The following is an 18,617-nucleotide window of genomic DNA, read 5'->3' as shown; positions in this document are numbered from 1 at the left end:
AAACATGACACATATCACATTGCACATTATGTATATCATTGAAAAGGAATATTTTTATGTCAAATTTCGTTGCAATATCTTCTATGAGTCAAAAATATCGTGCGAATTTACACGAAGGTAATTTCCGAGATATTTGACAAAATATACCCCAACATTGAGGATAGTTTCCAAACAGCAATTAAACAAACATGAAACATTATGTGTATTATTGAGAAGGAATATTTTTATGTCAAATTTCGTTGCAATATCTTCTATGAGTCAAAAATATCGTGCGAATTTACACGAAGGTAATTTCCGAGATATTTGACAACATATATATAATCCCTACAACATATATATATCCCCAACATTGAGGATAGTTTCCACCCATATTCGATATTCACGATTGCCGACAAAAAAAAAAAAAAAAGAAAGAAAGAAAGAAAGAAAACTACGTCTAAGCGAGATTTTATGAAAAATCGGCGATCGACAGTTAAGAAAGTACTACTAACAATAACCCACACAGTGCACGAATGCCACACCACAGAAATCCGAAATGCCAAAGACAGAAATACCGAATCAACGCAAACATAAACCTGACTTCTCAAAATGACACACAAAGAGTACTAAAATACCTCAAAAACATAAACTACCACACTCATATCTAATGGCACCGTCGTCGCTAATGACCTCGCTGTCGATGCGACATTAAAGAAAAAATAGAAGTTACGAAAGAAAGGATACGATACCTGTGCCACCATAGTGATCACGGAGCAACAGAGGCCGCCGATGAAGCTGGTGACGTAGACCAGCTCGACGCAGGGTGCGATGCCCGTGAGGATCCAGACGACGGCCAGCGGCAAGGACGTGACACGGAGCGCCAATCTGCGACCCCTCCTCATTATCCAATCGCCGATCATAGCGCCGAACCATGCGCCCAGCATCGACAACGACGCGACCCACGAGGCTTCTTGTTGCGTCACCGAGAAAGCCGACCTACGACAAATGGCCAATACGATTACGGACGACAGTGACTAACGTTGTGCAACGGGGAGAGCGTAATCGCTGTCTCTAATGCCGAGAGAGGCCGCCTCCTCTCTGCATTGTCTCGTCTATCGGCCGATTAAGCCGTTAAACGCTCACCGAGGACTGATCGATATCGTCCTCGATATGGGTGCGTGCGATCGATCATCCTATGAACCCGGTTCATAGTTCGTTGTGAAGATCTGTCAGTTCGCTCTTTGCCCAACAACGGAGGATCTGGAGGATCTCGAGGCACTCGATGCCTCTCGAACTCTCCTCTTCGTTCGGTTAATTCGATTCCATTTCGGATCATTGGATACTTGTATAATTCGTATAATTCGTTGCGCGGCATTGTGCGAGAGGAAACTAACCAAGGCGTATTAACCAAGGCAATTAATCGTAATGCCAAGTTTAGGCCTTGTGCATATTTCGTGTAAGCGACTTTGAAGATCGATGGATAAAAATATGACGCGCGTGCGTGTGGATGTGTATATATAATATTTCTGTAGGTACAGGGCGGGTCAAACATTACTTTTTACTGAAATAAATCCCTAATTCTTCTATTACATATTTTTTTTTTTTTTATAGATTAAAGTACGCAAAAAGAAAATCGCGTTTGTGCTTGAATTTAATTTGAAATGAATAAAATTAGCATTTCCTCATGTTAAAATTCATAAGATTAGTTTTCTCTTGTATTTCGACGTTTTGTTAAAATTCAAAATAGACGAAAGGGAAAAAACCTATATTATACAATGGAATTCCATTTATTTAAAATATATATATATATTTTTTATAGATTAAAGTACGCAAAAAGAAAATCACGTTTGTGCTTGAATTTAATTTGAAATTGATAAAATTAGCGTTTCCTCATGTTAAAATTAATGAGATTAGTTTTCTCTTGTATTTCGACGTTTTGTTAAAATTCAAAATAGAAGAAAGGGAAGAGACCTATATTATACAATGGAACTCCATTTATTTAAAATATATATATATTTTTTTTATAGATTAAAGAACGCAAAAAGAAAATCACGTTTGTGCTTGAATTTAATTTGAAATTGATAAAATTAGCGTTTCCTCATGTTAAAATTAATGAGATTAGTTTTCTCTTGTATTTCGACGTTTTGTTAAAATTCAAAATAGAAGAAAGGGAAGAGACCTATATTATACAATGGAACTCCATTTATTTAAAATATATATATATTTTTTTTATAGATTAAAGAACGCAAAAAGAAAATCACGTTTGTGCTTGAATTTAATTTGAAATTGATAAAATTAGCGTTTCCTCATGTTAAAATTAATGAGATTAGTTTTCTCTTGTATTTCGACGTTTTGTTAAAATTCAAAATAGAAGAAAGGGAAGAGACCTATATTATACAATGGAACTCCATTTATTTAAAATATATATATATATTTTTTATAGATTAAAGAACGCAAAAAGAAAATCACGTTTGTGCTTGAATTTAATTTGAAATGAATAAAATTAACGTTTCCTCATGTTAAAATTAATAAAATTAGTTTTCTCTTGTATTTCGATGTTTTGTTAAAATTCAAAATAGACGAAAGGGAAGAGACCTATATTATACAATGGAACTCCATTTATTTGGTCCATCGAGAGCAAAGCGACTCGATGTCGTTCTCTGCGTGTATTTTGCAGAGGTGGCGCTCATAAGATTCAATTCAGCTTTGTACAGTGGAGATCAAGATACTGTTCTGACAAGCTGTCGTTTCAACGAACGAGACCTAAAAGCCAAAATCTTGTTCTGTGACAATTACAAAAAAAAAAAAGAAAGAAAAGAGAGAGAGAAGCAAAGTTGTTGATCATAAATTTCGATATTACGTAAGGCGTACGAATATTACAAAGGATCCAATGTGCATGCACGTACATACAACGAGCACGATTTCATTGTCAGTTCTCGGTGACGTGCTTTTTTTTTATAATCGAACGCAACCACCGTTTGTCGCGGAGAAAGTGCGCGACAGCTTGAAACGGAACGGGAGTGACGTTAATGCGTTTGTTGAGCAAATTATCTGAAATATTCGCACGCGCTTTATTATACGGTCGAGCGAGGGTTTATTTAATTTGCTTATCTGCCGACTGGCTAATCGTTGCCGGACACGACACGCGCCTAACTTACGATTACTTAGCGAGTTTCACCTTTCCTATTTGCGCCTTTAATGTTCTGTCTGCGTCGTTTCTTTAACGCACGCACACACACACACACACACACTTTCTATCTCTCTTTATCGTTTCTTTAACACGGTAGCTCACGCGCGGTAGTTTTACTCGCGCTGAATTTTTCCATGTACGAAGAGGTACTTACCAAGTGTCGTTGTTGGAAGTTTGATAAAGGTGAGGCGGCTGGTTGTCCAGAATGGAGTCCAAGGCTGGCGAAGTGTAACCCTTTGCCAGGCCCGACGACAGCGTTCCCATAGACAGCGCCAGCGTAGCCAGCACCTACGAAAATGCACAAACGAAATCCGTGAAAACTTCCTCCGTTTTTTTTTTTTTCTCAGCCCCTCATTTCTCGACAAGAACTTGATGCGAATCGAAAAACAACTCAGCTAAAAATACAGTGACGAGCAAACCTGAACGTGGATTTTTAACGTTAATCATATTTTATCGAGTAGAATACTAAAGACGTAGACTACTAAAGAAGCAAAGTGTGTAACGTTCTGGCTTTCCAAAAAAATTTTACGACCTTGTTGTCATTAATTTTAATTGTTAAATTGTTTGCGTGCAGTCGGTTCTGTGCCGCAGTTAATTTCAATGAAAAATTGTCAATACGTTATAGCTTTTGTTACAGCTTCGTTAATAATTTATTTGATCTCGTTTTAAAACGTAAAGTTTTAGTTTTCAGCTACCCTGAATTCCTCCTTTTTTTTTTTTCAAAATATTTTAATGTAGCAAATGTTTTTTTTTTTTTTTCTTGTAAAAATTCATACATGCGTAAGACACTCAAAAATTTTATTTACGACGAAATTCATCGCTTTAATCTCGAAGATCAAAGTCTCTCATTTGCTGTACGATTTTTCTTCTTTCGTCTTTGGACGTTAGTTAAAACAACAAAATATACTCAAGAATAAAAAGAATAAAATAAAATTGAAAAGAGAAAGAAAAAAATCGTACAGCAAGTTTTAATTAAGGGGTTGTTGCAAATCTTCAAGATTAAAGCGTAAATAAAACTTTTCAGTATTTTTACATACGTATGAATGTTTACGAAAAGACAAAAAAACACATTGGTGTTTCAATATTGGTGTTAAAAATATTTTCAAAAAGAGAGAATTCAAGGTAAAACTAAAATTTTACGTTTCAAAAGGTGTCTGAAGTATCGACAAATTTTCATGCTTCCTATTATACGATTTAAAAAAAAGAAAAAAAAACTAAAATTTTACGTTTCAAGAGGTGTCTGAAGTATCGACAGATTTTCATGCTTCCTATTATACGATTTAAAAAAAAGAAAAAAAAAACTAAAATTTTACGTTTCAAGAGGTGTCTGAAGTATCGACAGATTTTCATGCTTCCTATTATACAATTAAAAAAAGAAAAGAAAAAAAAGAAATACAAGTCTGATAAATATACAATTGCCAATCATCCACTGGCAGGCATGAAGATCGTAAGTTTCGCAAGTTGGGCGTATCGGAGGGGTGGGAAGGGAATGATTCCCTTCATCGGGAAATACAGGAATGTCATGGAATGTATGTATATCACGGGGCCCGCGCGTCGCAGTAGTGGTGTAGTCGTCGGGCAAATTGTTGGCCGCAAATTGAAAGCAGGTCTCTCCAGCCTGGCAAGAAATACTGAACATTTCGCATCGGGTTAGGCTCCGGATGCATACGCGTCCTCGGCAATCGAGGATCGAGCCGCGCGCGCGTGACAATGCTCGAGAACGCTCGAGCTTCTCTCGGTGGTGCAGAAACCACCGATTTTATGGTACACGGAGCCGAAATTACGGCACGATGGAATCTCATGCGGAGGAATGCGAAACGTTGTTGCAATCAGTCTCTCTCTCTCTCTCTTTCTCCTTCTAGTGCATCCTCGAGCCTTCTCGATGAAAGACGAGATTTCCTCCTTTCTCGACCTCGTTTCTACCTTGCATTGTCGGAAAACTCGATCTCTTCGTGATCTCTTCGAGAAGAAAAAAAAAAAGAAAAGAAAAAAAAAGGAATCCAAACCCGAAGCGTCATCGATCGTAGAAATTTCGTGTGGATGGATTATTATTCATCATCATCCAGAGCTTTTCACAATATCTCTTCCTTTCGTCGGTTGCGTCACCGCCACATTATGGTCTGTGTGCGTTTCGTTTGCGTTGCAACAACGAACAACAAAATACACAGACACTGCGGTAGTTTAGTAAAATACACTCGCTAATCTGTACTCGCCCTGCAGAACGCGAGTCGTCCCTTAACTTCCCAACAGGACTCTGCAACCCTTTAATGCGTATTTCGAGTACCAAAATGAAACCCTCGACGCATCCGAGAGAGTTTCGCACGTGGAAACCGAAACCTCGCGTTCGCAGAATTCTCAAATGTAAATTGTCTGGTGTTCAATGCGGTCGAAATATTTTCTTTCCTTCTTTTTTTTCTTTTTTTTTTTTTTTTGATCACACGCAGTTAAAAGTTACCGTAGGTAACAATAATAATGAAACGCAGTAGCGTTGATTTTTCACGATCCGTGAATAGGCGTCAGAAGTCCACTCAACCGTATAAATCATTCCCGCGCTAGTCGAGTTTCATACGAGAGAATTTCTACTGTTAGATCGTGTCGCTTGAGACGTCGGGTTCGTGTTCGTTCAACGCACAATCGTTGGTTTGTTAGTCAGATCGCTATTCTTCGATGGGAAGTTGGTATCTTTAATCGAAAATTTGTTGTATTATACATATATATTCAGAAAAAGGTGTTTTCTTTAACGCTGGAACTACCGCGGTGATCGAAATGACCAATTTATAATTTTCTTTAAAATAGTTTCGCAGATTTACAATGTTGCATATTCAGAGGTTTGAATGATTCTTGCGATTCTGTACAAATAAAAGTTCGTCGTAGGCAATTCTTAAAAAGATATATAATTAATATATCTTAATTATAATATTAGAATTATTAAAATGGTCAAAATGACCACTTACAATTTACCTTTCGTTGGAAATTTTGTAGGTATGAATTACTACGCATTTTTAGAGATTTAAACGATTTTTTGTGTAAACAATAATATAGATAAAAAAGATATATAATAATATAGATAAATAAAATAATATATATAATATAGATAAATAAAAAATTATAATACAGATAAAAAAGATATATAATAATATAGATAAATAAAAAATAATAATATAGATAAAAGATATATAATAATATAGATAAAAATTTGCGCAAGTTACCACAGAGTTTTCCTATCTTTTTCACTTTAACGTCTTTGATGGATATTTTACGCTTCAATTGTCACAGCAGTTCTAGCGTTGATGAATTTTAAATTTCATTTTTTTCTAAATCGATATATAGATCGATCTTTTTCATCTGACAAGGCCCCGTAATTCACGAATTAGTATCACAGAAATGTTCACAGTCAGGTCGCGAAATTCTTCCCAGAAGGATTTTCAGCTTTTCAATCAAAAGTTCGAAATTATTCTTGTATCGCGAAACAATGTTCAAAGACAGAGCTTCTGTAATTCAAGGTTTCTCGCTTCATAAAAATTAAGACCTTTTCGAGAAGGAGAATTTTCTCGTTGGAAATCGTTCGTTTGATCGGACTCAATTTTCAAAAATTATCCGAAGACAATTATTCAAGTATCACGTGACACTAATAACTCCGCCGGCAGTATCCGTTCCGACAAGTCGATCTACCAGCACTCGATGGAATTGCTCGTACGTGCTAGTGAGAAATAGAGATGACATCAACCCGGTTCGAGCCAGAAACAATCTATTATAAAACGTATGTATTCCTGCCGAGGTATTCGATATTTTTCCAAGTGAATTTTTCCAGTCTTATGTCGGTCAGCACCGCCGAGGATATAATTATTTATGAGCTATAATCGCGGATAATGCAGGGCGTGTCTGCAATTATTGTGCAATTTCGCGCGATCCCGTCGAGGTTGCTTCGCGTGAAATAAATTGCCACGTTTAAAGATCGGATAAATGCATTAATTCATCGCGAAAGAGGGCGAAATTGTCCGGTTATTGAATTACAGCCGGGGAGATAATTCAATCGCCTCGTGTAACGCAGTATTGACCCACGGCTGTCGAAAATAATGGTCGCCGCTCGATTCGATTCCCGATCTCCGATTGCGGACAAAGAGACCGCCGGCTGTTTCTTAATCAATCTAAATAACTGGCTCCTTTAATCGAGTTCTGTCAACGTGTTTGGTGAAATTTAAAATAATCGGATATAGGACCAAAAGAAGAAAAGGAAAATTTGCCCGTGGCTATCATAAATGAATTCCACATCTTCGATTTGATGGATATACATGTATAGAACTTGCGGCAAAATTAATCTTGATCTTGAATTTCAAAAATTTCTTTTTCTTTTTACATTGTATTCTACTCATCGCGAAGATAAAAGGAACCACAGGTCGCAACCTAATGCTTCTTTTGAAAGATTCTTAATCATTTAACACTGTTGACGAATGCGTGCTAACAGCGACTTTATGATTATAGATTAGATTTCACAAACATTTGATTGATGACCAAAGAAACTTTTTTCAAAAGAATTATTAGGCTGTGAACTATGGTTCCTTGAAAGTTTTACCTTCGTAATGAGTAGAATACAATGCAAAAAAAAAATTTCTTTTACCATAAAATTCTAACAGCGACTTTATGATTCTGGATATGTGAATGTAATATTTATATTTCGAATAATATTAACAGTTAATTTTATCATTTGATTATTTAGACTCGCACTGACGCTACATCTGTGATAAATCAAATGTTAGTGAAACCTAATATGAAAATTACCAGAACCATAAAGTCGCTGTTAGGACTCACGCGTTCGCAGCGTTAAATTATTAAGAAACTTTTTTGCCATTTTTCAAAAGAACTATCAGGTTCCTTGAAAAAGTTTTAACTTCGTGATGAGTAGAATACAATGCAAGGTAATTTTTTTTTACCTTAAAATTCTAACAGCGACTTTATGATTCTGAATGCGTGAATGTAATGTTCATATTTCGAATAATATTAACAGTTAGTTTTATCATTTGATTATTTAGACTCGCACTGACGCTACAACTGTGATAAATCAAACGTTAGTGAAACCTAATCAAGAAACAGGAGAATCATAAGGTCGCTGTTAGGACGTTTTGACCAATTTCAACTTTGAAGTCGACACGAGTGTAGCTTGTTTGAGCCGTTTCGCGGTCTTCGCTTCTAAAAATCCGGCAAATCTCCAAAATTTTCATTCGCAAAAGCTTCCTTTTATTCGCGATAAATCTCTCGATGGCAGAGTAACGAACGATCACGTCCGGAAGTAATCGAAGGGCACGGCAGAAAAATTGCAAATGCATCGACGATCACGAACGCGTTCAGCTTTACCGCGGAATCCGTAAAGCCGTGTCACTCGCACCTGTTCCGAAATCTCTGTTCGATATTTCACATCGAACTCGGGCGCACACGCACGTGTCGCGCACAGTCAAAAAAAAAAAAAAAAAAACGAAAAAGAAAAAGAAAAATACGCGCCGTGTGTTTCGTCGTTGCACCGTGACAGTCGAGTCTCTTCCAGTTCTAGTTTTCCACCGCTGCTTGGAAGGAATTTCGTGTCAAGCGCATGTGTTTAGAATAGATCTTTACATCACGTCGTTAACCCTTTAATGTCGAGCGTATATTCATCATGAAAAGATGGGATTTTTTTCCATGGAATCGATTTTTATGGATTGGAAGATTAACGTTTAATGCATATCAATTTAATGAGTCTCTTGTAATAAAATTTTTTCTACACTTTCACACGCGGATTAACCTTCTGTCGATTATGACATATGATATATATATCTACTTCTGATGAAGTTAAATTCCAAGAATCACCAAGTATAACTTGACTGTCTACATTTTCTATACAGAGTGTCTGTGAGTAATCACTACGATCGACAACGTTTAGTGTCGAATATACTCGTCACGTAGAAAAAAAACGTCGCCTTTGCTACCTATTGTAAAAGAATTGTATATTTTATAATATTATTTTTTATAATTTATATACATTATATTTATTTACAATAAAATATTCATAATTTTAGCACACTTTGGAATGTTTCAAGGCAACAAATCAAAAAGATAAAATAGACTCAATAAAATCAACAATTGTTTAAACAAACACCAAAATAATTTATCGTTTCGTTATAATTTAATTAACTCTCGCAGCAAGTGCATTTACCGTGTTTTCGTATAATGCTCGTCATCGCCTAATAATTAAGCACACCAGTGCTTATTCTCAGAATAAAACAAAATGCTCGAGGGGTTAAAAAAATCGCGCCTCTCGCTTCGAAGAAATTTGAGAAAAAGACGCGCGCAAGGGGCGCCAATCCCACGGGTGAAGTTGCATAGACTTTCGATACTCTGTCGGAGTATACACGTGTGTTAAACGATAATCTTTCCACCAGGCGCGACTTCTGATATATCTTGCGCCCGCGAACAATAACGCGTGGGTCGCGGCGCCGCTTTCCGAAGCTTTCTGCTCAAACGGAGCGCGGACCGTGCGAAAATCTGCCACTTAAATACGACCCTGGCCGAGCGATTACTCCGACGCGAGTGTCTGCTCGTTGAACAGCGCCGCGTTGATCGATAATTTCCGATATTATGTCGAGGTCCGGTGCTTCGATCGGCCATGGGGAAAAAAGAAAATCGCAATCGACCGCGTGGGTACTGTAGAAAAAGCTAAACGCGACAGGCATTATTCTAATAACGCATAATGCATAATGAGGGATGAGGGAGATTCACTGAAAGCAGAGTGGATCGATTCAACACTGTACAGGCGATATTTCACTTTTTTTTTTTTTTTTTTTTTGGTAAAAGTAGCGTAAAAAGATGGAAATTAATAAAGAGTTTACTAAAAATTTGTATACTAAGAAAATTAAAATAAATAATGACATTTAAATGATAATAATAATGATGTAAAATTGAAATACATAATAAAATAAAAGTAGTATTCATTATCCTTATTTTATTATTTATTTATAAAATAATATTTAATTTTAATAAAATTAAAATTATATTTAATATTGATGTACGTATGTATGTTTGATCATTTTCTTTCGCGTGGCAAGATTCAAAACATTTCCCTAAACACAAGGGTACCTTAAAAAGTAAAGTAAAGTAAAGTAAAATATACTGCATTTATGCATCAGGCAAGATATTTGTGATGGTCGTAAACAAGCCAAATTTCTTTCAAAATGTTGCAGTAAACATCTCCTTTTATGGGGATGGCCAAACAGGTTTATAAAAGCCTCAGTTTCTAGCAACGCATCGCACAAAGGGTTATTATTTCATACACAGACTAAAATATTAAAAATATTAAAAATTCTGCTATTTTTTTTTTATGAAAAATACTTTCGTTAAAATGTGTACAGAATATTCAATACCTGCTTTTCTAATCCTGACAATATATGATGTTAATGTGTTTTCAAACGAACGATTTGTTCAATTTTAGAGTTGAAATCGCAAATGGCTAGCAATCACGTATTAATAATGAAGTCCAATATAGTATTATATAGTATTATATAGTATTATATAAGTATAGTATTATATAGTATTATATAAGTATAGTATTATATAGTATTATATACTATTATTATAGTATTATATAGTATTATATAGTATTATATAGTATTATATAGTATTATATAGTATTATATAGTATTATTATAGTATTATATAGTATTACATAGTATTATATAGTATTATTATAGTATTATAGTATTATATAGTATTATAGTATTATATAGTATTATTATAGTATTATAGTATTATATAGTATTATATAGTATTATATAGTATTATATAGTATTATTATAGTATTATAATATTATATTATTATATAATATAGTATTATAATAATGAGATTGAAAAATTGACTGAAAATAGAGTCGATCAATTTTAAGACTCTTTCGTCGTACTACGATAAGAGACTACTTCATCTCCTTCGAGACTCATACTTCGTGAAGCGTTGAGACTCAGAAAATCGACCAAGTTGTTTCGGAAGATGAGCGTGATAAACATAGCCCGATCCCTGGTAGCCGGTTTCCCTTGTCGGCGCGTTAGTCTCGCGCAATTACTCGAACACGAAATCGAGCATCGGCATGAAGGAGAAGCGACGACGTGACTCACCAGCGGGGTTGCGATGCCCAACAGCGCGAGCCTGTTGGGAACGAACCTGATGATGGCACGCGTCGCTCTCCAACTGGTGACCTAGCATGGTCGCGTTTAACCCTTCCTCCGACGTTGACTCTCAGTCGGATCAGGCCCGACATTTACCAATCGTTTATAGTCACAGCACGTTGAACTCGTTTGTAAACTGCTCGTCCGTCTCTGTATGTCCAAACGCGTCGAACAATCTGTGAATCCGGAATAAACTCGAAGCTCGAAACCCGAGGTTTATCGCGTTTATTCTTAGGTTCATATATAAATTTAAACTATATATTATTTATATATTAATTTATACATAAAAATCTTAGGTTTATGGTATATAAAAGCATAAGTCGTGACTAATCTTGCTAGGTTGACCAAAAAAAAAGGTAACTGCGTTTCTTTTTTTCTTCTTCTTCTTCTTTTCTTACGTGCAAATGAAAAGCGAATTTTTTGTTACAGCAGCTTTATGTATTGTCAATTTTGTTCAATTATCTTTTGAAACATCTTTCAGTTTTTTGCCAATTTCATGGTTTAGCGTTTGAAGAGGCTCTTACTCGGCAAAAATAATAAATTTATATTTTGAATAATGTTAACAGTTAGTTTTGTCGTTTCATTATTTAGACTCGCACTGATGTGTGTAATACATAGTCTGTAATATATATATCTAACAAAAATTATGAATTAGTCATTTGGTCTTCATTTTAAAATGTAGTTCCAGTGTCAATCCGCCGCGTGTAGGATCGAAAGCAAAATTTGCGTGCTAACAGCGACTTTATGTTTATGCCTGAATATCTATTTTAAATATTAAGTGTCGCTAACATTTGATTTATCATAGTTGTAGCATCAGTGTGAGTCTAAATAATGAAATGACAAAATTAACTGTTAAAACATTATTCGAAATATAAACATTACGTAATATAGAGAATCATCCAGAATCATAAAGTCGCTGTTAGCACTCGCGCGTCCGCAGTATATAAATGATTAAGAAACTTTTTTCAAAAAAAACTATCCGGTTGTGAATTGTGGTTCCTTGAAAAAAAAGTACCTTCGCAATGAATAGAATACAATTCCAAAAAGAAACTTTGACCTTGAGGTTCAAGGTCAAGATGAATTTTGCTTTACGTGTATCAAATCAAAGATGTGGAGTTCGTCAACGACGAACGCTACGGACAAACATAAACCAAAGTAAATAGTAGATGTGGTTTCTAATTAATTCTCGAAAAGGAAACATCCACGTAAGATGTACAATGTGTCCATCCGTTAGAAAAAGACACAATTACTTTTTGGCCAGCACAACGTACATAACGCGTACATTTGTTGCAACAAGGAAGAATGTGGTTTAGAAACCACTTTGGCATGGTGCATTGCAGTTAATTGAAGGGGACTCGGAGGGGAAAGTGATACAAATGAGGAAATTGTACGCGTACTCGCAGAGTTTAAACACGGGGGCACACGCTCGCTCCAATTATCCAAGTGATACCGTTTTGACACTCGACAAAGCGACTTGTAATTAGAAGAGAGATACGAAAAAAAGACGACGACGAGTAAACAGCCTCGGCTGTGGCGGGACAGTAGATCGCTATTTTACGTGTGTTAATGCAAACGTTTGAACCAAATCCTGGTCTAGTCTGTATTTTCCTTTGGACTCTTCACTTCGCTCTTTCTCCTCAACGTTATACCAGATGTTAAGGACAGTCACGGCTGGTATCGATCGTGCATATCCCTTGGCGGTTCAAAGGGGATGCGCGTTGATAATCGAATGAAAGACTGCGAAGATCCACGGTGTAACGAAGCGGGATTCGATTTCTGCTGGAAATCCAATAAACACGGATACCTAGTTAGTTACCTAGTGCCGGATGCTGGATTACCCTCGCCTGTGCGGCTAATTGACGCATAATGGGCAGCGTTCAAAGTTAGAAACAGCGTGAACGAATCCGGGTAATTTCAGGCCGTATTTCGTCGGAACAGCGGGGTGGTTTTCGGGGGGATGGAATGGGGGAGTTTTGCGAATGGGAAGAGTCTCTCTCCCCCCTCCGCCCTCCTGTTTCGTTTTGACGCACGACCTGCATTCGATAATCCTGAAATCTAATTTTCGTTCGCGCGGAAAGCAACGGGGTGGTAAATGGATTTGTATCGTCGGCGCTCGCGCGCGTTCGATTTGTGTTACCCGGTGCGTGCAAATATTGATGGCGCCGTTTGTGCCTCCGATACGATAACAAAATGGCGTTCACTACAGCCGCGAGCCTTCTATCGGCCGGCAGTATCTGCTGCCTGGCAAGACGCCGCCTAATGGAAATCCCTTCAACGCCGATCTGGCTACCGATCGATTCTGCCAACCTTCCCTCCTTCTCCTTTTAATCAAACAGCCTTGGGTACAACCGAAAAAGAAGAAAGAACAACAAGAAAGATGTGTATATGGCAGCAGTCACTCACTCTTTGACTTTGAATCGCGTCTTCGATCGATCTTTTGGAGAAGTGAACGAAAGACTCGACGGGAACGGTTGTCGGAAATCATCAACAACGCGAGTTCTACGACAAAGGGGAAGAGGATTTGCATCAAAATGGCGACCTGGAGACGCGAGAGAGTGTCGTAAAGCTTCGCGGTCGCCGCGGTTAGTCGCTGGCGGAGAGGCGCTGGAAAGTTCAGACGAACGTTTCCCGCTGCTAGCGTGAATTTTCCTGTTACGCTTTCGAAGCTTCTCCCACCCGCCCTTCCTCTCGTGCGTTTTCTTCGTTCTGCAGGACGTTAAAAGCTCGTTTACGCGACGGGAGGACCTCGGGTGCCTCGAGTTAGGTCGGAGTTAACTGAAAGAGCCATTAGCTTAAAATTGTTAGCCGATGCTGCTTGAGCGAACGAAGGGGGGAAAAGGAAGAGAGAGAGAGAGAAAAAGCTTTGAAAGTCTTTAGAGTGGCGGTATTATGAAAATGGCTGGTCAGTCCGGGCTAGCGTCGTATATACCGTGAGGAAGAGAGAGAGAAAGAGAGAGAGAGAGGGTGGAAGCAGCTTTGCTCGAAGGAGACCGCTCGATATGCGTTTTAAGCTCGGGCCACTCAATTAAGCTGGCGGATATCTTTGGTATTTGCATATCAATATGGAGCTGTGCCAAGGAGGAGAGATTCGCTGCGACTCACACCCCCGGATCTGGATTACCCGAGAACCGGAGTGCACGGTAAAATGGACAGGCGACAAAGTCCCTCTCGGTTGCTAATAATTACGCTTGCAGTTCGCTCTCTGGCAACTGTCCTAGTCTCGCGCGAACGCAGCTGGATTCTTTTCCTTGAATACAGCGGGTGATCGGTTAACGAACAATCTGGACAACGAACACACGCGCGAGAGAGAAAGATCCTTATGTTTCAGAAAATGTTTGCAGAACCGTGTTTCGTGCAATCGTAATATTGCTTGAAGATTACGCGCGAAAGATTATACGCGAATCCATTCTTGTTGATTTTCTAAAATTTTTCGATATTGAAAACAACGACAAACACAGTGGTTGATCGGTTGAACGAACAATTCAGGTAATAAACATCGTCTTTGAAATAAGTAATCGAATCAGAGTAAAATTGCTAAAACGATCTTTGCACGATTCAGAGGATCGTAAGTTGGTTAAATGAAAAGAAAAGTAGAATCGATACCTGCGACATGTGCTGCGGTCTGGTCGCCGTCGAAGTCATGTGTACCACGGAAGCTCTGGGCATTTTAAAACTGTTCTCGCCCTCGTCCGGCACAGTCGTTACCTGCAAGCAGAAAATATATTCGTGAAATATACACCTTCGACACGATTTATTGATGGATTTATTCGTAATCTCGTTTGACGATCGATGCTCGTCGATCAATTAAACAACGAAACTGGAAGCTAGTCGAGATTGAATTTAAAAGAAAATAAAAAAGGAAAAGAGAAAGTGAAAATCGCAAATGAAAAGTTAGCGTTAATGGATTGACCAATGTGTGATCCAATCTCGGTATGACACGAAACTAGATAAGGAAGAGCATAGAAACTGTAACGCTAAACGAACGAAAAATCAGCGCTTTTGTTGAGTCCTCCATTCAACTTCACTTTCATTGCACTCTGTGGCATATGGTACTGCACAGCTATAAATGTACAATAGCTTGGACTCATATTTTTCTTTTATTTCTTTTATTATTTAACGTCACTTTTCTGAGTCGTGCAAAGCACGAACATCTTCCATCATGACGTTTCTGACATTGAAACACCGAGAAATTCCATTCTCCAGACCCCATGTCCATCCAGATCTCCTCCTAACAGACACTTTTATCACGGGAATTTGATTTTCCACTTTCGGCCAATCTCGACAGCGAGATTAGTTCACGTGTTCCTCCCTCCCATTAGTCCACCTCTGACTTCTATCTTTTTTTTCTCCTGTCGACGAAGAACGCGACACGGCAACGTCATTGTTCGTGCACAGGCAGATATCGACGCCGACGATAGCCCATTGTCGACAGTGAGATCCGTCGTTCTGAAATCGAATCGGCACGGCTGGCCAGCCCGAGTACGCGAATAACAAGCACCATGGCAATTGAACCGCCGCGGCGAGAAAAGTTTACGAGCTTCCAGAAACTACAAAAGGGGACGGTGTCGCGGGACGGTGTTGCAAGTAACGTGGCCGGCCCACGATAAGACTTGCCTTGGCTACCATTGTCTAGAGAAGCCAGACAGATAATTGTCCTTCTGGTTGTCCACACGGTTGTCCAATTGTGCCGCCCGCGCGTTCTCTGGCCAGCAGAAAACAGCCCAGACAGGCCTTTTTCCGTCTGACAGGCCGTCAAGTCGCTCGACCGAGGACCGGAGTTACGTCTAAATCCTCTCGGCATGCTGCCTGAATGCCCGATTGTTGCGCGCTGGCTGTCCTGTCCGCTTCCATCCACCTGACCGGTGAACCATAGTCTCGAGAGAGAAAGAGAGTGGTCGTGTTTCGCGAGTATGTGCGTCTACCATCGTCTCACGAACGAACAGTGGAGTTAGCAGGCAAGGTAATAAGGCCCCTGTCTCTGGCCCTCTTTCGATATCGAATGAACGATGGTAACGGTTGTTCGATCTGTCCGGTCCGTTCCGTTCACGCCTTTCGTGACTTACGCACCGGGGGACCGGTTTCGTCGTTGACAAAATTTTCGCCTTGGTAACCGGATGCTTGGACGCAGGCTATGTCTCTAGATTTATACACGGTGTCCCGTTTTAAGTATGTAAAATGCAACTATCTGTCCGAAACTATTTAACAGATGTCACGAGTGTGTTTCTTTCCTCTGTTTCGTGAGGCAAGTAATTTTGTCTCTTGGATAAATGCGCGTAGAAGATATCAAGGTCACTCCTATTTTTTCAAATGTAATTGTGTAATTTTCAATTATTAAATAATATAATTTTGTAATTTAAAATGTAATTATAAATATTTAAAATATATATAATGTAATTTAAAATATAATTATATTTAAATATTATTTTTAATATTTTAATATATTTAAATAATATTTAAAATATAATAATGCACTTTTTAAATAATATAATTGTTCAATTTTTTTCAAATATAATTGTGTAATTTTTAATTTGCATCTTCTATAAATTTTCTGTATTATAATCCATGCATATCGAAAAGCTATTAGTTTAACTTTGACTAATGGTTTTTAAAGATAGTTAAACTTTAATTTTAATAGAGCCTGTCATATGATAGACCAGAAAAAACAAGAGCAATATTCATATTATTCTTGTTTTTTGTGCATAGATTTTATAAGAATTATCTCCTAAAATAATGAACCTTTTCATAGAGAACGAAAAATAGATGCTGCATCGATTAATGCAAAAGAAAAATTACGTAATTATACTTGAAAGAATAATGGTGACCTTCGTATATCTCCTACACGCGTTCATCTAGAGACAATATACCAAATAAGTAAATATACCAAGTTACTACCCTATTTGAAACATTTTTTAAATGACGAATATAGTTTCAGAGATGATTACATTTATAGATTAAAACGGGACACTCTGTGTACATATATATATATATATAATACTCTCGAATTCGCTCTTCTTCTCTTAATAAACGCATCGAGACTGACCACGAATTTCTTCTGGAAAATTAATACGCACTTGTTCCACTTTCGTTAGATGTGATTATCTGAATTACTTACTTTTGCAAGATGTAACTATCCAAACAAGTACCTAAGTGCCAAAAGTTCCAAATTGCAACATTTTTTCTCAGTATTTTTATGTATATTTAAGTATATAAATCCAGGCAACAACAAATAACAAATTTACTACTTCTCAATCATTTCTGTCCAGTGATATATCATGCCGACGAGTTCAAAATGAAAAGAAAGCGACGAATTATTGTATACGGCTCGGTCACTCGTTATGGTCCGCGAACCGGTTGCCACCGGGTTAAATATCGCTGTGAACATGTGACGTTACGCCGCGTTTCCGCGCGTTGGCTTCCATCGAGACAACATTTTCGTCTGATTTACGTTGGCCAGCTGGTATCATGGCCACCCTTCGGTCGAGCCCGAGACGCGTGGGCTCTGATAAGGAAATTTAGGAGGCGTGTAACGCCGATATCCGCGATATCCCCCTTTCCAGCTGTGTCTGCGTCTCTGCGTCCGAGAGGGACTCTTTATAAACGTTGTTTATTGCCGTAGGTTCAAGTTCCTCGACTTCCCCCGTTCGAAGATACTGCTCGACCAGGTCGGATAATTATAGGCGAACGACTCGAGACGTGGCTAGATACCTCTTGTAATTGAGATACCGCTAGAGCTACGAATGTTCCCTTAGTCCTGCGCACAATGGGCCGAGTAAATCACTCGCGTGTGCTTGTCTCTCCCACTCACCCACGCCTCGCTTCTCCCCTACCACCCTGCTTGCCTGAAGACTTTCTGATGGCCGAATCGCGATTCAGGCTCTCCCCTTCGTTCTCCACTCTCCCTCCTCCTCATCGCCGATGCTCCGGAATGCATCAACGAAAATCGATGAGAAGAAACGAAAAAACGACGAACGATCCTCTCCAGCCGGTATTTCGCGAGTCAAACTCACGAGAATGAAACAGACATCATTTTTCGAGTATTCCGTTTGATACTTTGCACATTTGTCTACCTGGACGCGCTTTGCAATTGCTCCATTTGTTATTTGCTATTTTCCCGAAGAGAGAAAATTGTATTTTATAATCGATTAATTTATGGTACGAAATATATATTAATTATATTTAATATATATAAAAAATTATATTTATATTTATTTGATTTAAATATATAATAAATTATATTTAATATATATATATATATATATATATA

The 18,617-nt window shown here is 38.0% G+C and overlaps 2 protein-coding genes across 2 annotated transcripts in view; both read right to left on the bottom strand.

The window, feature by feature from the left end:
• LOC122538830 (dorsal-ventral patterning protein tolloid-like) overlaps window positions 1-18,617 on the bottom strand; it is a gene marked incomplete at its 5' end in the record, with an annotated part of 383,300 nt that overhangs the window by 69,469 nt on the left and 295,214 nt on the right. The window lies entirely within an intron of this gene.
• LOC122538829 (facilitated trehalose transporter Tret1-2 homolog) overlaps window positions 1-18,617 on the bottom strand; it is a 60,333-nt gene that overhangs the window by 4,205 nt on the left and 37,511 nt on the right. The window contains exons 2-4 of the mRNA XM_043673268.1: window positions 14,957-15,058; window positions 3,324-3,457; window positions 729-975 (exon numbers count right to left, since the gene is read on the bottom strand). Coding sequence (XP_043529203.1) covers window positions 729-975; window positions 3,324-3,457; window positions 14,957-15,019 — 444 coding nt within the window. The 5' untranslated portion in view covers window positions 15,020-15,058. The remainder of the gene's footprint in view (window positions 1-728; window positions 976-3,323; window positions 3,458-14,956; window positions 15,059-18,617) is intronic.

Source organism: Frieseomelitta varia, unplaced genomic scaffold (genome assembly GCF_011392965.1).
Source record: "Frieseomelitta varia isolate USP_RPSP 00005682 unplaced genomic scaffold, Fvar_1.2 scaffold_180, whole genome shotgun sequence".
In the NCBI taxonomy this organism is placed as follows: Eukaryota; Metazoa; Arthropoda; class Insecta; order Hymenoptera; family Apidae; genus Frieseomelitta; species Frieseomelitta varia.
This window is presented reverse-complemented; position numbering and strand designations above follow the sequence as displayed.